Here is a 20951-nt window from a genome sequence, read left to right as displayed (position 1 = left end):
CAAGCGAAATGCAAATATAATAATATTGCATTTAATAAATCTGTTGAAAATTACTTTTGTAACAATGTTTTTGATTAAATAACAAATTCATGAAAACTTCGGCTAAGAAAATGAAAAAAAACCCGGCATTTTTTTCAAAAAGTCTGGACAGAAAAAAACCGTGACTGTCCCGGATAATGCGGGACGTATAGTCACCCTATCCACAATGGGGTATCATCCCTCCCAACAGCGAGTTCTAGATCCGTCACACATAGCAAAGTTAACTACAGCAGTGTCATACTGTGGTGGTGGTCAGACTCCTTATGTATATTATTCTGGAAGGGCAGTCCAATCTGAGGTGTACACACGATCGAGACCTAAGGAGTGGGCACAAAAGGCTTAGGAGATGGATCGCAATGAATGTCTTAAAAGAGAAATTTTGCTAAGAGAAATTTTCATGCTAAGTAACATGCGTATATTTCCGGCATGAAATGGCATGTTATGCTCATAGCTTTTAATACTCCACAAGTCTAACAGGCTTATTCCAAAGAGGGGTCAATATCGACAGGGTCGTAACTGGGGGGAGAAACAGGCATGTCTGGTGCCGAGGGCACGATCAGAGAGGTCGCAAAAATTTCACCCTTTAACCTCTTCATTTCAAGGGTGCATCAAAATGCCTTCTTGACTTGGCTAGCCAAGTATCTAGTTACGGCCCTGAATATAGTCCACTTCGGTGAATACTGCATAAATGCATTCAGTAAGAATACTTTTCAGAAACAAGGAAGACAAAAAGCAAAAATTCATACACTGTTCATATGCTTTTATTAAAATTAAAAACTGTAATTACATCTGACATTTCATGTGTGAATTTTCCATGATGAAAAGTTAATTTATACATACATTTATATGCTAAGGAATTAAAAACTCAAAACTTTTAAAAGGTTTTTTTTCCCTTGAGGTGCATAGCTATGACTTATTGTACATATAAAATTGTTTTCATTTAAAAATTATCATTGCATGGGTATAAAACAAGAAAGATAATCACATGCAAGATGCACAGTCATTAACATAACATAATTGTGTAATTGCAAGTGAAATTTTTGCTTGCCGATGTACATGCAATGGTGACACAAAGCTCAGATGTAGGAAAAAATTCATGTAAAAGAGAAAAATTATGTCCAGGAAATCAAATAGAAAAGCACATACAAAGTGTATGACTATTGTAAGCACAAAAATATGAATATTATCAATGCATAAGAACGAGAATGCAAAATATACACACAATAGAAACAGTGTTTTTTCCCATTTGCATAAAAAATTTAAGAGAATCCTCATATCCATAAATCAAAGTGATCCGGGAGGAATTCGTCCAATATTAAAAAACAGGGAGGGGAGTTCAGCAAATAAATGTTGTCATTTATGAATTCATTTCATTAATTCATTTGAGAGGGGAATAGAAACATCAAGCACAAGCCATTCAAACTGTTTCAAAACAAGAAAACCCAGAACATTTAAACAAATTGAAGCTGACAGGGTTGCCAGACTGGGATAGATACTTCATCTCGCAAGCAAAATTACTACCATGTAAGCTGATGTGATGGGTTAGACCAAGATCGATGATGTCAGTGGGTTGGTGGGGGCCGGGGAGAGTTCTCCAAGGAAATTTCTAATTAATCATGATGTGAGAGTAATTTTTGGGACCTATCCATAAATCAAGATACCAAACTGCATACATAGTGAAAGAAATCAATATGAATAAACTAAACAACATCATTGGGCTTCTAAACGCTAAGTTTCTTAGCCAGTAGCTTGATATGAAAATTTGAGAATGCCCAAATGCTAATTTTTTTCCTTTTTAAATGACATTCTCATAGATGGACAACAGTAGTTATACGATAAAACTGTACAAATATACTCATGCCATACATAAAATGCAACATTAAGCCATTGCAGTTCTTCTGAAAATGATGCTCATGTTAAAATTCTTTACAAGACTCAAACCTTTTGAAAAATCACATCATTCAAATTCATTATTATAAAGTTAGCTTTATGCACCAGTAATCACGCACCATTACAATTTCATTTTTACCCACACATATTGAATCAAATTTGTATAGGAAGGTGGTGAGTGAAGAAAATCAAAAAGTTGGGCCTCGTATATTTTCTTGATGACTGTGAGGTCAAACAGCAGCAAGTATTACCTGCCTAGCACAATAAATGTTAACTCTTATATATCTTCTATTAATATTTTACCACTTAACGTGGTAGTCACAGTCTGTCATTACGTTTACATAAGTCTGAATAACAGAAAAGTTAAAATTAAATTCCTTTTTAGAATTGAGTGGGATTAAGTCCAGCAATAGCTCTGGCTGTTGCATCCCTTGTGATAATTCAAAACGGGGACAGGGTTCACTCTGCACGGAATAAGCAAAACAAACACCTTTTTTTATTTTAAGCAGAAAAATTTGATTGGTTATGCATGTGTAAACACAAAATTCTGCACATGCACACATCCAACGATTTTCGATACAATCTAGAAATGCATGCAAACAGAACACACCCATCACTTATTTTGGGCTTTTACCAATTGGTGTTGGTACATGCTTACACTTACTGACAAAATTCTGGAATAGAAACATTTAAATGCGTTTCTGGACTTTTACCAACTCAGTGTGATAAAAACAAGTATTCATCTCAATTGCCTTGTTTTTACATAAATATAGTCATGTACCCCAAAGCAGAATGTTTAGCACTGTTCTGCGACGATCCCTCGGCTGACTGGAAATGTTCTGCGGTAAAAAATCCCTATGCTCTGTAATAGTGGTTTTTTTCACTTTTTCTTAAAATTTTTCCAAATTGTTCTGCGACGTACGTCGCCGATTTCGGCACATTCTGCTTTGGGGATCATGTATATAATTTTTTTTTTTTAAATTCTGATATTATGGCAAACTGGAACAGGAAAATATATACATGTACATATACACGTTCTAAGACACGCAACTTAATAGAATGTCATTTATTACATTTTTTTCAGTAAAAATTCTACTGGTAACAATTACGAAAGGTAAGCATATTCAAAAAGAGAGCCAGAACAGTTCAAATTACGCTTCTTTTTAGTGATTAGCTCATGCACCTCAAACATTATAATTATTTTGGCACTCACACAAACTAATAACTTATCTATTAATTATGGACAAATCGGCAAAATGAAATAAGTTTTCTTTTTAAGAAAAAAAGGAGTGTTAAATTAGTGATAAAATGTTAATTACTCATACAATGAAATGTTTTTAAAACTTATTTTTTGAAGATAGATTATCGGGCAAATATATTTCATGTAATACTATCAACATACTGTTAAAAACCATGTGAAATTACTGCTTAAAACACTATAATGACGTGACATCGATGGTATGAATGGCAAAATGAAGACTATACGTATGCATTGTACAAGTTTTTTTTTTTTCCACTTTGCACTAGTGAGCTACACGAAGTTAAAAATAAACAAGAAGACAAAGTTTAAAATTTTTTTCCCCATTTAGTAACTTTTTGTGATAGGTACAAGAAAAAACAAAAAAATAATAATGTCTGGTACTTTATACACTTGATGAAAATGAACAACCACAGGTGCACGCAACCAGAAACCCCAATGTTTGGAAGTTTAAGAATTGCATGGAGGAAAAATAAAGGTCAATGGAATTCAAGCAGCAGTTTCCTCACTCTTTTCGTCGGATGACTGTTGAGATTTCTGTTCATCTGTTTCATCACTGGTCGAGTTCTCGGTTGCCTGCGTTGTGTCACCCTTGGCTGCTTCCTCATCATCTTCATCATTGTTGTTCACATCATCCTCCTTCCCATCTGCAGCTTCCTCTTTGTCTGCTTCTTTCTCTGGTTCCTCTTTCTCCAGCTTTTCACCTTTCTTGGGACGGCCACGTTTGGTGCCACTGCCACGTCTGGTTGACTCCTGCAGAGAAAACGCTCCTTGAGAACGACATGTAAAACTTTGCATTTTGTGTTACATAAATGACACGACTGTTAGGTATGTTTGTGAAGAAGAATCCAGATATTAAATTTCCATTAGCCATTTAAAAATAACTATAAGCTTTTAAATAGAAATATGTCCCTTTATTCTAGGTTCTATAAAATTACAGCAAGTTTTTAAAACCATTCAAAATAAAATCAGAAATTTAGCTCACAAAAAAAAAGGTGAACCCCCCTCCCCCCGACATGACCTAACATATAATAGCGAATTTGCAGTTACAGTGAAACCTCAGCTAACAAAGATAATTCGTTCCAGAATCACATTTGTTAAATAAAATCTTCATTAACTGAAACAGGATTTCTCCATAGGTTTCTGTAGAAAATTATTTAATTCATTCCAAGAATTGCCCAAAATTTCAAAACAACATCCATAAAAAACTAAAAAGCAATGCAAAAAATACAAATAATGATCGTAGGCGGAGATAAACCACTTCACAGCTTTTTATTCGTTTAGGTTAGTCAGTCATAGTTTAAAAAAAAATGTATATGAGGTGATGTGTTATGGTCAGTTCATTATTCAATCAATCAATCATAATTCTCTCTCACACATGCAAATGAGAGAATGAAATTCTCTCATTTGCATGAATAAAGAGAGAATAAAATTCTACAATGTCCACATTGTTCACTTTGGTATTAATAGTCTTGCCCTATCCAATAAAAAACCATTCAAAAAAGGTCTAAGGAATTTTTTTTTTTTTCATTTAATGCATTTTCTTTTTTTTTTAAGCTTCATTTTACATATGGTTCAAACTCTTTCTGAAAGGTAAACAGGTGAAAGTGATTCCCAAGTAAAAATAAATTAACCTTGCCCAAGTGACTGTTACTCACTGGTTTAATTTTGATTGGTACGAAAATTTAGCTCACAGTCATGATACAGTTGCGACATTAATTTATATTAGTGCATGCATCCACATCAACTAAAGTGGTTGTTAGCGAAGGTAGAAATATTACTAAAAAAATCTTCATTAGCAGAAAAATTTGTAAGCCGAGGTATCACTGTATTGGAAATAAAAATCATCACAAAATAAAGTTTGTTTTTCTTAAAACCTCATTATCAGGACCATGCCATATTATCAGAAAATGTTTCAATAAATAAGACAATAAGACATCTTAAACAGGAATACATCTTAGGGCAAGAACTTTTTAAACCGGATACATAGTGTACACTGCATTTGGATCTTAGCCAAAAGGCAGAGAATATACCTATACCAAATTCATGGAAAGAAAAAAATTTCCAATGTGAGGATACACAAGGAGAGGTAGATTCAAAATAGGATGTATGGTCAATGAATCTGTTTGTTATTTTGCCGATTTGCACTGCCTTTTTTTTAAAGCTAATTTTATCTTTATCCTGAAGGAAAAACAAAACATTTTGTCATTATTTGGCACCATGGTGATCGACAGCAAAAATACTGTCATAAGCGCTGCCTTGAAGTTCCGAGAGCAAAAGTAGCACAACTAACGTTCCACGAGTCACATCAAAATTGCCATGGAGGCTAAAAAATTAGTGTGGTGGTGGTACTTAATTATGGGGACTACTAAAATGCATAATTTTCAAAGCATGCTTTCTAAATTTGAATCAGAAGTCAACACAAGATTTTAAGAAGTTGCTTCAGTAAATCTTTCAACATGGAAAGTCCCAGATAAGTTGAAAAAAATCAGCATTTTTGACCATTTATTTTTGAATGAAAAATATGCACAAACCTTATAAAATTTGGTTGGTGTCTTATTTTATTTGTAGGGACTTTGAACATAACCTATCGAGCATTACTGCAAGTGGTGTATAAAGGTAAGAAGTGGTCTGAAATTCGGAAAATTTAATGTTTCTTTTGTGTTGCAGCAGACATACATCTTTAGTGGATAGTGGGAATCACAAATTTCAAATAAGAATAATTGTTCCTCTCAATTAGAATGTTTCGGTTGAAACATTAATTCTATCTCAAATTTGGACAATGGCCCAGCAACCCACAAAAGAACTATTAAATTGTTGGAAATTACTTTCTTAGGCCGAGATTACACTATAAAAGTTTTATAAAAGTTCTTTTATAAAACTATCAAAATGCGACCAATAAGCCTATTGGTTACATTTGCTCGAATGTAACCAATATGCTTATTACACAAGAATATTACAAAAGAATTTCCGAAAAACTTTTATAGTCTAATACTGGCCTTATTGACAGAAATGTAAATTTAACACGTGTAGTGTTGTGTTGTCGAATAAAACAAACTTTGAGTGAATATATGTTTTTACTTTAACCACTTCTTGGTCAGTGTCGCATGTCAATGTTCGACTTTTTTATGCCCGTACAGTCAATGTCGCACATCACATGACAAAAAGAAAAATTATAAATTACATCATTGAAAGTGAATTTGTTGCTACTTACACATCGCATTATATTGCGCGATTGTTTTTTGTATTTTTGAATATAGCTAAAGTCATACTATTTTTGTTTGTATTTTTTTTAATATCGGCTGTCGTTAGTTATTGTTGCACGTCAAAATGGCTTTTATGATGGATTCAGAGAGAGAGAGTCAGAAGGCAGTGAATTCACTCATCTCTTACACCGAAGATGATAGTTCTGATTTATCTAGTGATAACATTTATTCAGAGTCTAGTGAATCAGAAGACAATGATATGAGCTGAGTAAGGATGTGGGTAGAAAAAAAAAACAGTATGCCTCGTTTCAATTTTAAATATGATGGACTTTGCGCTGTGCCATGTTTTGAAATTTTTCACACGCAGCGTGGTATCTGTTAGAACGTATATAGTGTGACCACGGAAAGATGGCCTCTGATCTTGTATGACCTTCATCATGAAAAGAGGATTCATTCTTCAGTAAGAAGAAATGAAGAAAAAAAGAAAATAAACATCCTCAAGGGTTGCTGTTGGAACCCTTTTTCCCTCCCATTTTCCCCTTCTGAAGAATGAATCCTCTCTTTTCGTGACGAAGGTCATACAAGGTCAGAGGCCATCTTTCTGTGGTAACACTATACTAAAAAAATATATTCACGATTATATATATATTATATAATTTTTTTTGCAAAGTAAGCAATAAAATTTTCTGCAATAAATTATTTCAATAGGTTTTTTTCTCTCTGATGGCCAAGAAATATTGTAAAGCTGTTTTCACAATAAAGTTGAAAAACCATTTTCCAAAACTTTTTTCCGTATTTTTAATAACTGTTTTTGTGCAATTCCATCTTATGACGTACGGTCAAACCTCGTTAATGAGTCACTCTTGGGATAGCAAAAATATGACTTAGTAATCGGAGTAACTCGTTATATGGAGTAAGAAATAGCTGTGCAAATTCGTACATGAGGACAATTGGGACTTCCAAAAAGTGATCCGGTAAGCGATGTGACGTGTTAACTGGGTGATGCACTAACGAGATTTGACTGTATATGCCAGAAGAAATGGAAAGAGGAAAAATATTTACATATAATGGTTTTTTTTTCAAACTAATAGAAAGTTCGAACCATGAAAATATACAATTTTTTCCCCTCTAAAATATTAGCACTGATTTTTGGGGGTCAACTTATACACGGGTTCTCAATTTATTGCAGTTTTGGTGGCCCTGAAATGGGGGGGGGGTGTCAGCTTATACATGGGCATATATAGTACCTCAAATTAAAAGAAAAAACAAAAACATTAGTAAAACATGATTTATCAAGTCAAAGAAAAAAACATTTCTGCAACACTGGACTATACTATATATTGTGATTAAAAAAAATATCATGTACACACTATACTCACTTGGCGAGATGATGTTGTTGTTGATACAGGTGGTGTACCCCTGGTCTGGGAGCGAGTTCTCCTACGCTCGCTGTCTGGATTATCATCCTTGTGGCCCATTTCTTTCAACAATGCTTCACCTGGGATCGAAATACATAAAATGAATAATTTATGAATATTCAAACTTAATATCCCAATCACAAAAACACACACAGATATAATGAGTATAATAATCGCTGACTAAAATGGTCAAAAATCATTACTCTGTCCAAATTAATTGCAAAAAAAATGCTGGTAACGATAGATTTCTTCAAAGGGAGGCACATCTCAGAATTTTTGTTGTTTTATTTTTAATACAGTGAAGCCTGTCGAAGATGTATACTGTGCTAGACAGAAAACTGTCTTAAACGGAATAATATTTCAGTCCTTTGAAGCTCTGTTTCATACATGTTTCACTGTAACACTATCTAAACATACTAATATTTTTTAAATTTGAGTTTTACACACAATGGTGTGGAATAGTCAATATTTGGTATACCCTTGTTTCAGCAGTAAGGCAAAAAAAAAAAAATTAATGTCATCCAAAAAAGAAAAAAAAGGATACGAGCAGATATAAGGAAAACTCCTTTGTAACGATTTGTGTGCCAATTAATTTGAAATGTTTTCCTAGAGTATAATTCCCATTTATTTGTCAATACAGGGATGATTCAGAATGTATTTCAAGAAATTACATATTCTTTTAAATTAAAATCACAGTATGATAAGCAATGCACACATATAAAGCAAAAATGTCCATGTTTTCAATCACAAACAATCGACAAGTCTAAACTGTTGGTTATGAAACTTTTTTAGTGAGGTGAAATAGCATATAGAAAATAGAAAAAAGTAAATAGAAAACCAAGTGCAGCCAACCACCATTGCGGGTTAAAACCCAGGTGGTTGCGATGCAAGTCTATCACATGATCACACGACTGTGTAGCAGCTGCTAAACCTACTGTTTAACATAAAAAAATGTCACAAGCTATATGAATTGCGTAACTTACAAGCACCGGAGACTAGCGATGAGCTAAACCAAATGAAATTTTAATTTTTACATGAGAGACTATGGGGGAGGGGGGTTGTTGGAGGCACACATTTCTTTTGCATCTAAGTTCCATTACAACGTGTTTTGCTAGAATTTCCATATCACCTTGACATTATTCAGATAACCAAAGAAAGTTGAACATTTGTTAAAAAAAAAACTCATGACATTCACCCTACATATTTATGTATTACTTATCATTAATCTGAACTAATTAACCATTAATCTCTACCAATTAATCTGAAAAACAAATTTACATAATTTTTAAATTGATGATTCTTTCGGAAGAATGTGACCAATGTTTGAATGAACCATGTGTTTGAATATAAAGAAGTAAGTCATCAAACATATCTTGTTTCCCGAAAGTTTATGTGGTAACCTCAAAGCAGAATGTTTAGCATTGTTTCTGCAATGAGCCCTCGGCTGACTGGAAATGTTCTGCGGTAAAAATCCCCATACATGTAACAGTGTTTTTTGCACTTTTTCTTAAAATTCTTCCAAACTGTTCTGCAGTAGCGGTAATTGTTCTGCGACGTACGTCACAGATTTTGGCACATTCTGCTTTGGGGTGTAGTAACACCTTGGCATTTCAAATCGCATGGGAGGAAAAAATTTGAGATTAAAAAAAGTGAAAAAATTTGATGCTGATTAACTAACCTCTTTAACACTGCAGTGCTTGCATGGTGTCCCTGCCACACACCTTGTTATTTCAACAGAGCAATATGTCGCGCAAGCACTGCAAGGTTAAATCAATATGAGGGGGAGCACAGGGTATGTACCATTTACCCAAAAAACATTTTGTGACTTTTCCTTGACTTATTTAGTGACAATAGTGATTTTACACTCGTTATTTGACACTTTTTTGCAACTTAATACTTGTTATTCAGAAGAATAGATCTTTACTCACAAATGAAACATTTTATACAGATTCAGCAAAATGATGATTAATAGAAAACCCGATTGTGTTTCTGCTTTCTATGAGGACTCAATTCATTTTTTTAAATGGAAACAAGACTTACATTCACACTTTAAAAGAACTCTTAAAAGTGTGTCTACTTTTTTTCAATAGCAAGCACATTTAAGACTTTTTTCAATGCCATGTTGTTAATACAATATATGTACGAGTTCAAATTTTACCTACCCATAACTTAATAAATAAGAAAAAAGACACTACCTTGAATAGTCTCCAGACGTGCTTTTGGAATCCAGAAATCGGGAGATTCTCCCGACGGGGGAGAATCTCCCCCCTCCCCATAGACTCAATCAAAAAAAAATTCACAAAATTTTTTTTTCGAAACAAATACTTTTTTTAATCAATTAAGAAAAAGTTTCATTCCCCCCCCCCAAGGCAGGTTCTTCATTGCCCCCGAGCAGAATATAATTCCTTGTCAGTCTTTCCATACAGTTCATAAAAGATAATCATGGGTATATCAACTCTTAAAAGCTTTATATTTAGCTTTATATAGCTGAATTTTTTATCTTTCTGAAGACATATTCAATCGGAGGAAACAATTTAAAAAACTTCAAAATACAAAGTTGCTGACGAGAAAACTTGTGTTTACCGCACGACTCTTAATGGAATACAATAACGATTATACAGGAATTTCGGCAAACAAGTTAATCGCCCCCTGATAAATGATTGCCGATAAACGCTACATAAACAAAGTCATGTATTTGCCAGTAGCTTAAATGCGATCACCAAGACTTTTTTATACGGCTGCTCGATGGAAATTACCACGACTGTCTTCTATGGGAGTTTTCCCTAACGACGACAACAGTCATTGACGTCATGACAACGTGAAAGCTCGTGTAAAATCTAATTTCTGCCAAAATCGGGAGAAATTTCAACACATCCGGAGAGCGGGAGCAAGGATGAAAAATCAGGAGTCCTCTACCTAAATCCGGCGAGTTGGCAGGTCTGAGTCTCTGGTCAAACTATAACTCAAAAAAATTTTAAGGTTTTTTTTCCTCTGGTTATGATTATTCCCTTTAAAATAAGGCAATTTTGAGCTGTATAATTTTAAATTAGGAAAAAAAAACTAGGGAGGATGCTGGAATTTATGGAATAGTTCACAATTAATGCTGGAATGTTATGAAAAAATCATGGTAGTAATCTAGAAGAATGTATTCAACTGTCATTTTACCTTCTTTAGCTATTCTTGACAAGGTGTTCAAGCGTTTGGTGGAGCCTTTGCTGCTCCTGGCTCCCCTGCCAGCGGAGCGTGTAGTTTCTTCATCTTTAGTGTTTTCATTCGCAGCCTTCAAAGACAAGAAACATATGAAAACATTTGCAGAAAAATACACTCAATGCCTACAAAATGACAGTTCTAATAAAAAAAAATCTAATAGCAATATTTCATAACTGAAAATCTTATTCAAAAGTGATAGATGTCGTTTAGAATACTTTTTCACTAGTAAGATAGATCACTCACCACAACTAGAAAGAAAAATCTACTCTGCTGCATGGGGCTAGTATCCATTTTTAAGACCCAACCCCAGTAATTTTAAATAGAAAAATGGGTAAATTCTGTGCTCTTTCCTGGTCTGGCACATCAGACTCCCTGCCCTCCCTTAGTTGCAGCCCTAATCACACCAGTCCTACTAGACTTGTCCAGCATTGATCTCTCAGGGGTAAAGAAACCTTTATCAATGATGTATTATGAAACATCTGCTACCCATGACATGGATCTTGTCACCAGTGACTGTTCCAAAAAAAAAATTTACCACTAAAATACTGATTAATGAAAATACTAATTTTTGCAACAGCACTAAGATAGCAAAATCTTAAATTCAGCTAATAAAAGAATGAAGTTCATGAGCATGGTTTAAAATAGTGGTTCTCGATATTTGGAAGAATGCGTCCTCGGTTGATTTCTTTTAAGCGAATGGAAGGCCCGGTCATACACATGCCTAAATGGGGGTATAAATTGGTAAAAATAAATCTGATCAGATAGACAGGTTTGACTGATGCCAGGGTCGGCAGTTGAGAAACTCTGGTTTGAAAGGACAAGTCTGCTTAATTCATTTTTAACCACTTCTTAATTTCATGAATAAATTTTCACAATTTTTTTCATATATGATAACTGATTCCTTAAATAATATATTTCAGAATTTTCAAAAAATTATTTTAGCATGTTTACCTTTGTAATTAATGTAAATTTACAATTCATAATTTTTTAATACAAATTATTCAACTTAATTTAGTTAAAATAATAAGTTGTAAAGATATTGAGGAACCTCGTGTATCATGTGACAGAAAGATTTAAGTATACTTTTCAATTTCTTAAAAATTTATTTCTCTTCACAGTCATAAAGAAAAAATTTGGTTCGAAAATCAGGATAAAATTTCCAAAATTTTATATTTGAAAAGCGTTAAAAAATTAAATTTTTTTAAACAAATTTTGAAAAATACTATGGGACTCATCGAAACTTTTAATTTCCAAAAATGTTATGTCGTCACTGGTTACATGGGTTGAACGGAAGTGGTTGGTTCAAGATGGCTGACAAAGGAGCTTACAGTAGGTTTCGTGGCACAAAGGTTTATGGGAGAGGAGGTCGGAGTCACCCACCATTATTCCGCAACAAAGATAGGACTCTTTTGACGGATCTTCGTCTCTTCTTCCCCCCCCCCATGAGGAAAAAGTTGCCATGCAGGTGATAATTACCAAAGCCACCCCCAATCTTGCACATGTAAACGATTTTAGAAAGAGGTTGAGATATATATATATATATATGTATTATTTCCAAAGACTTATAATTATAAATACATGGGTATCAATTCACAGGCAAAAAAAATCAGTAAGTTCGTCATGATGAAACATTTCGCTTCTGAAGAAAAAGTGGCATACAAATAAAAGGGGAGATCGGGGGATTTTCGGGTGACCATATGACACATTTTCTCAAGACACTCTTATTTTCTCTCTCCCGTTTTTTTAATAAAAATTTTCCCATTTCTTCCCATAATTTCAACAACTCTACTTGAATATTTTTTTATTCCGCACTGAAAGTAATCCCATTATTTCAAATAGGAATAAATATCTCACACATTTGTCACGTTAAAAGTTTTTGTTTTTTTTTTTTAAGAAATTCATTTCAAAAACTCACTGTGATTAACAATAAAAGGAATCTTTGCTCACTTTTGGTATCATATTTGGCAACAATGGATAATTTCCAGTATTATTCTTGAAAAAACATGGTCACTGAGATTTTGCTAGTGTCAAAAGATTTTCTTTGGAACTTTTTAATTTATGCAAAGCACAATTTGAGGACTTTTCTAAGATACAAAAAATCTGAAGAATCTTGTTTCCGACAGGAAGATTTTGATAAAAACTAAAAAATTAGAAGCATTAATGCCAATGTAAATAACAAACAGCAAAAAATCTCAAGCAGGATCCACTTTATATATTTTTCTTTTTCAGTTGAAAATCATTTTAAAGGAAATCAAACATCTTACCTTTGACTCGCTGACTGAATTCTCTTTCAAGACTTTCGCCTTTTTTATTGCTGGTTGGCCATTCTCTTCACTCTCCAGAGAGTCTTCAGTCTTGTCTTTCACATCTTCATTTTTCGCTTCTTTAAGCTTCTCCTGTGAAATGTTTGAAAACAGCAAAAGGTGAAAATACAGATTTTGAATTTAAAAAAAAAACAACACGTTAAAATCAATATCACAACCAAACAATGGTATATGCTATGTGTAGAGGCAGGGCTGGATGCCATGGCGACTAAAAAATTAGATTTGGCACTTAAATTTCCATATACTAAATTAGTACAGACAACACAAAATTTTTGGAATTCATATCTGTGTATCTATCAACATGGAAGTGGGGGGGGGGGGCTGCTATGTTCTGGAAAACGTTTAAAGAAATATTATTTCAAACCTGTTCTCCTTCGAGAAAAAAATTCTGGTGCCTAGATTTTTTTTTACAATTTGTCAAGCCCTGATGTAGAATTACATTTGCCAAGGCAACAGATGTTGGGAGTTTTTGGAATAGTTCATTAATAGATTGAATGTGTTCTCATGTAGCAATGCTTGCAATGATTTCTCAGATATACTTTCAATTGGTGTATCACAATTTCATAACTAAATGCTGAAATTCCTCTGGGCTACATTTGCGTGAAATGAGGATTTTTTTTTTTGTAATGCCCCCCCCCCCCCAAAGACGAATATATCGCCAAGCAATCAAAATATATCTTGTTAGATTAGATTAAAAAATCTCATCAAAGGTTATTTTAGTGTTAACGGTCATGAATTGACACAGCTGTTAGCAAGTAGTGAGAACTGCTGTAGACAATGGCAGTTGTCAATAGCGTTTCGTGGCAGAAAAATGGTTATTAGTTTGAATGGTACTGCTATTCTACAATTGTTCTGAAAATCAATGCGCCCCCCACCCACCCACATCCCACAGCAGGGCCCCTAGACTGGGATCTTTGGCACGGGAGGCCCAGAGTCAGACGTCTCACAGGATTGTTAGTGAATTATAGAATGGAAAAAAAAAGAAAATTATGGTAACTGGGTTGGGGACCCTCAGGGCTGCATCCTTGAGGAGGGGGGCCCCATGCTTATTCCACAAACATAAACAAAGTAACTTCACATTTCATATATAAATACGATAAAATTAACTTTTTATTTATTCAAAACAAATAATAAACAATAAACACACCATTACTTAATTTCAAACACAACGGAACCTATTTCTACAACAACAAAAAAAGAGTAATTAATGAATCAAAAATAAATATCATTCCAAATTCATGGGGTTTTCATTTGATTCACATACTATGTGACTGATAGACTGAGCTTTTCCGCATATAACGGTTTTTAAAAAATGTTATTTATAAAATTTTATATAATTCTAATTATCATAGATATTATAATTAGTAATTACAAATGAATCGAAATTATTCTAACGTGGGAAACGGTCGAAAATTCATTAAGTTTCAACGAACGATTAGCAAGATAATGAAGAGCAACACAAACCGCTACGGAGCATGCGCAGTAGGATTCGAGATGCAAGAGGCGGGGAGGGAAAAGACCGCCATAATTTTACGGGGATACTGTAAACACGTAAGAAAACGGTCGAAAGTAGAATCTCATCCACAGCGTCGAAATTAGAACACTAATCAACGAATGGCATTTAATTGCGTTCGCCGCGTTCTAATTATTCAATTACGGGAGGATCGCAAACACAAACATTGCGGGAAAGCCATTGATGTTCTGGAGAAGCCGATTCCGTTTTCTTCGAATTTTTTTTCCAAATATAAACACGATAAATGAATGACTAATTACCGGACAGGAATCTCCTTTGGGTCCATCGACTTCACCCTCGGATATTACATCAGCCATGACGAACGACAAATCTCGTCGAGATTTATATTTAGAAAGATTTGAGAAACTGCAGGAGCCGCGACGCGGGCATCAACACAACGGCTAAATTTTTTGAAGGACGCCGTGGTCACGTGATGAGAATCGGACGCTCCGCGTACTGTTGCCACACCGAGTCAAATCAATTCAAACTACTGCGCAGACGACATCGAATCCGTTACTTTCGAAATTTGAAATTAAGAATTTGTAAATTGTGAAATTTATATTCAGATATTAGGAAATATATTTGAATATATCTATCTCTAAAGTGACTATATGACAAATTTTTTGCCTCGAATTTTCCACACCAATTGGTCCTGTTTTTTTTTTCAATTTTCAGAACGAGTTTTACTATATTTTTTACCCGAATTCTCGTATCAAAATCACTGATGAACGTTTTCGTCATCTTTTAATTAAAATATTCATGACACACGACTTATAAAAGGTCCTATACACGCAACTGTATAGAACTTCAGATGATCAAAAACCCAAAAAAGCGGAAATGCCATCCGTTCTGTAATGTACCGTGCTGCCGATCACGGGTTCGAATCGGGACGCAGCCCAATTTTTATTTTTGCAGAATTTCTAACGAATCGGTACAAGTTAGAATGTGTGTTCCGAGCATTATCTATATTAACCTATTTATGCTGTTAATTCTCCCACCCCCATCCCCGTTACAGAGCCGTCTGAACGCATAGACTCACCCGGACACGGCCTAGGGAACCCCAAAAGCAGGGGGGGGGGATGGCACAACGGCCATTCCCTGTTCGCTATACACACCCGCGGTTACTCACCTTATCCCTCTAGAAGAGCCTGTGTTCCACTTATGTGGACTACCCAAGCAAAGAGATTCTCTGTGTGATTTGCTGTCACATCTACCGTGGTAGATGACATGCATATGTATTGAAGGAACTAACAAAAGGACTGCTTCAGTTGGTAATCAAGCGGGAAAGGGTAAGATTGAGGAACAATAGAAGATTTTTTTACTTCAAAACATAATACATTAAAATTTTATCATAAAGCAATGAAGTTTTGTGGTAGGGGAGAGGGCGAGATAATTAAGACAAAAATCTTGATTATAATTAAGGTTTTTGGTTAAACGGTCATGTGAAAAAAAAAATAGTGCAAATTAGACACGTCGAAAATATTTTAGAACTACTGTGGATGCAGAGACTTCTCAATAACATCGTAGATCCTCGGGTGGTGATTTTTCCGAAGCCTCCTACCTGTGTAGAAATACGTGCCTTCTAATTTACTACACTGTTATCGAAAATTGATACAGATTTGATTATTATTATGACGCCCCTCTGAACCCGAGGATCCCGGGCCATGCCCAGGTGGGTCCATGCGTTAAGACGAAGCTGGGTTCTTGGATTTAGCGTTGTGTGCAGGAGAATTTGATTTTTGAATTAATTCTACAGGAGGTCTAAAAAATACTCTGGGTGCCTTTCTTTCTTTCAAACCAAGCACAACTCAGGTCTACCGCCATGGACAATTTACTACCTAGTGAGTTGTGCCAGAAGTCTGAGTGCGTATCTAGTGTTGTGCCTGATTTTTGAGTGCTGCCATCGATATTTCAGAAGTGAAGTGTAATGACTGAATATTTGTTCTGTTTATAGGACTGTTGCGCTCTGTGGCGAGACTTTTTAACGGGAAGTTAAAAAGTCTCGCCACAGTGGAGTTAGTGGCGGAAGTTAGTGGCTCGCAATTGCTCCTCGCAGTTGGGAGCCACAGAAAACCAACATCAGCCGACCACCACTGTGGCAACGGGGGGCTCGAACCCATCTGCGATGTGAGTCTGTCACTGTGACGCGTGGATCCACCGCCAATGCTGTGAAGGGGTGTGGAGGTGGCCCTGTCATCTCTAAACCCCCTCGCCGTACGGATGTCACGAAATAATTCATTGAGTGCTAAGAAAAACGCACCAGCCTAGCACCAAACATTGGAGGACCCACGGATTGTCAGTAAATGATAGAAAATTGAGTTGCCCCTCTTGAATTCCGTATAGCGAAGGCTGCAGCGCCGTCTTGCCAGGGGTGAAAAAAAAGGAAAAAATGCATTAGTCCGGTGTATTTATTTATTGAAGTAAATAAACATATGTAGACGTCTCCTTAGAGATCGAAACGGAATGGTTAAATTCGGGATTTCAACCTATCCGGGTGGATCTCTAATCCTTTAACCTGCGATTGCGATTAAACCCTGTCGCTGAAGACGGTTGTTAAAGCCGGATTTTCTGAGGAGTAGAATTTCTGCGCCGTATGCAGCGTGAAGGAAGGGATTGGTTGAAACCCTGAAATTCAGGTTTTTTTAATCAAGCAGCGTTTTCACGCCGCAAGAAAACCTACTCCTAGGAAAACCCGGCTTTAAGGATTCATGAGCATTGTGACGCCAGCCACGTCCCTGATAGCGACCCTTCACACTCGGGAAGTGGGGGGGGGGGGGTTGGGTTGAACTGAGAGTGTGTTGTATTTTTGCAGTAAAAAAACAAAGAAAAACCCTTGCGAAGAACGAAAATGTAAAGACCGCCCCCACTCCCGAGAACCTTCGTCGGTTAGATAGGGTCCCCCGCTGATGACTACGACATACCCCTCCACCTATAGCCACCTGCTGAAGAGTAATTGCGTCAAGCCATGGCGTTTTGTGCAGGTTTCATAAATTGAGAAAATAATGTGTCGCTTCTGATATCGTTGATTGTCTGGGAATCGAACTCAAAAACCCGCGAATTGAAACTTTCATCGATCATTTGTCGCTATACACTTCGAATTTGAAAGATGGCAGCACGAGACAATTCCAATGACCATATTCCCTCTAAAAAATAAGGACCGTCATCCGGGGTGAAAAAAAAAAAGGTCCAATTGTCGGTTTTAAAAATTTAAAATTTCCAATTATTGCAGGAAAAAAAAGTGCTAGCACAAATCTCTACTGAATTGGAACGCATTTTTTGGAGTAGCGAGACCTTTTTTGAAATACCCATTTTACATTCCCTCGTTTTCGTAGACCTCCGTCTTGTTTGGTTAACGAACTGAACTTTTGGGCGCACGCTTTTCCTCATCCAGCAACTGTTTATGAAATTCTTGGTCTAAAAAAATTAGTTTCATTAGTCATGAATTGCGTGAAAGAAAAGGAAATAATCGATAACATTGGTAAGGTCCTTAACAATGAGGACAGACCCATGAAAGAAAGATTCAGAGCTCTATTTACGTTGCGTAACATAAAAGGACCTCAAAGCATTAGGTGGATAGAGAAATGTTTTAATTCACCCTCGGCGTTGCTCAAGCACGAATGCGCCTATTGCTTGGGACAAATGAAAGATCCATCGGCCATTCCAGTTCTGGAAAGTATCTTAAAGGATCCTACGAGGGAACCTATTGTTAGGCATGAGGCTGCGGAAGCTCTTGGAGCTATAGGTTTGCCATCCATCGTGACTCTGTTGGAGCAATTCTCCAATGACCCCGTGAAAGAAGTAGCTGAGACATGCCAGTTGGCCATAGAAAAGATCCGACTCTCTCAAAGTAACTCGTTTCTTCCTCCTCCTAATCCATTCCTATCTGAGGATCCAGCGCCGCCTCTCGAAGAAGACATGTCGACGCAGCAGATAGAAGAAATACTCCTCGATGAATCTTTGGAACTATTCCATAGATACAGAGCAATGTTCAGCCTTAGGAATTTGAAAACCACAGAAGCTGTTTGTGCTCTGGCGAAGGGTCTCAAGTGTAAAAGTGCTCTTTTCCGACACGAAATCGCTTTCGTCCTAGGTCAGATACAGAGTGACGCTTGCGAAGAACAGTTGACCGAATCGCTGAATGATATGAATGAGAACGAGATGGTCAGGCATGAATGTGCCGAAGCTCTCGGCTCAATTGCTAGTAAGAACTGCGAGAAGATCCTAAATAGATTTTTGTCAGATGAAAAAAGGGTCGTCCGAGAAAGTGTTGAGGTGGCATTGGACATGTGCGAGTATGAGAATAGCACAGAGTTTCAATATGCAGATGGGTTAATGAGGGCAACTACATAAGCTTGTTAAAGATCAATAAATATAAATTTATATTACAATTTTTTTATAATGTGCAGCACAGAGCTAGATGTTAAATGTATAATTTTTTTTTTTGAGGGGGAAGAAATGAATTAATGGAGATATAGGCCTATGGGCCTTAAAAGTGAAGATCTGCGAGAACTTTATAAGATACACAGGTTTAAAAAAAAAAAAAGCTTCAAGTGTGTTCATAGCATTACTTATATTTGGGAAATTATGAGCTTCAAGATTTCTTTTTTGCCACTGTGTAATCTTTGGAAATGTCTAACTAGTACACAGCTTGTATAAATGAATGAAACTAGTTTATATTTCAGTCATCTAACCACGAGAAGAGATGGTTATGCAAAGGCAAATTAAATATCCAATCAAATTCTATTCTTTCAAGAAATTTGATTGGATATTGAAAATATCGCTCGTTAGCACCTGAGCTTTCACAATTGTCCTCTCCTTTTTGGAAAGAAAATTGTTAGATGAGACGCGCGTAGCCCTCTCATCTCTTGCTTAGGGGACTATACACATTGTCTTTTACAATTAAATTGCACTGTATATTTACCTAACAGGTATCATTTAAAATTCTGTTAACATTAGAAATAAACTCAAAAACCAGCATTTCAGATATTTCATTGCTTAGTTAATGATTAATCCTAGAATATTAATTAAAAAACTACATGTTACCGACTATGTTTCTGAGATGTGGAGTTAGTATTCTAGGGTTAAGCTTGTTGATGCTTAGTTTATTATTGTTGAAGTTTGTTGTGCTGTTCAATTGTATATCAAAGCAAGATGAATAAATCAACAACCAGCCTGTTAATATATGTAACGGTTATGATATAGTTATGAATTTCTCACAAGTTTGTTTCATTACAGTGAGTAAAAAACAGCTTGTTCATAACCAGTTACAATTAAACTCAAATTACATATTTTTGTGTTTTGTAAGATTCATATATGAGTAGCCAAAATCTACTCGTATCAGAACAGGGTGGGAGGTATTTAAATGGTAACCCCACATCTAGCGCAATTCTTTTGTATCAATGCTTCTGGACTGCATGTGTCGTTCTATTTGCACTTCTGGTTCCCCAAAGTCGAATGTACAAGAAACTATGGCATGTCGCAGAACAATCTTGGGAAGAATTTTTAAGTATCTACATCACCATTACAAGAATTGTTGCCATAGAACATTTCCAATCAGCCAAGAGCTCATTGCCAGAATAATGCAAACATGTGTTACACATGGTGTTTCAAATCGTTTGTCTATAGAACTATCTCTGATGCTGTTGACTTTAGAAATATATTTCCAATTGCAATAAGTTTTTGAATCACATGCAGTTTCTTAGAATGCAATTTTTTTAAATGGTCGTATGAATAATTTAAAATGAACTTTCATAGTCAGTGTTGACAAAAAATATAATTTTGAAGAGCAATTTCAATCCTCTCTAAAATTTTAAGAGATATTTGATAATTTTTTTTTTTTTTGTAAAATTAACTCTATTAAAAAAAATACCTGAAATTTAGAGTAAAATTGAATTTTAATGCGTATTGGCAAACGCTGGTCCGTGTCTGCCAAGACTTCTAGTTAATGAAATGTAAATCATACTCCAAAAAGTCATGTCAAAAAAAATCCATGTTTTTAACTGAAGCTGAAAAATTATGTTTTGACTTGTTGGCATGTTTCTAGCTTGAGAATCTACATTTTTAGGGACTGTACACAAATGAAATGTCCTGAAC

At 35.5% G+C, this 20951-nt stretch overlaps 2 protein-coding genes across 2 annotated transcripts; one reads left to right on the top strand and one right to left on the bottom strand.

Moving 5' to 3' along the window:
- Nucleotides 1-784: 784 nt before the first annotated feature.
- Nucleotides 785-15288, bottom strand: LOC149074961 (uncharacterized). Its single transcript, XM_089245921.1, has 5 exons — nt 15119-15288; nt 13286-13417; nt 10977-11091; nt 7773-7891; nt 785-3940 (listed from the first exon to the last, which is right to left on the bottom strand). Exons 1-5 carry the CDS (start codon nt 15173-15175, stop codon nt 3677-3679), a joined length of 687 nt encoding a protein of 228 aa, XP_089102047.1. The 5' UTR covers nt 15176-15288; the 3' UTR covers nt 785-3676.
- Nucleotides 15289-18213: 2925 nt separating this feature from the next.
- On the top strand, nt 18214-20041 carry nero (deoxyhypusine hydroxylase nero). The gene has a single exon (XM_089245920.1). The coding sequence runs from the start codon at nt 18297-18299 to the stop codon at nt 19206-19208; it is 912 nt and encodes a 303-aa protein (XP_089102046.1). The 5' UTR covers nt 18214-18296; the 3' UTR covers nt 19209-20041.
- The last annotated feature ends 910 nt before the right edge of the window (nt 20042-20951 follow it).

The sequence above is a fragment of the Pholcus phalangioides genome, unplaced genomic scaffold, assembly GCF_987345545.1.
Source record: "Pholcus phalangioides strain wild (caught in Gottingen) unplaced genomic scaffold, Ppha-v1.0 ptg000016l_1, whole genome shotgun sequence".
NCBI classification, from domain to species: domain Eukaryota; kingdom Metazoa; phylum Arthropoda; class Arachnida; order Araneae; family Pholcidae; genus Pholcus; species Pholcus phalangioides.
This window is presented reverse-complemented; position numbering and strand designations above follow the sequence as displayed.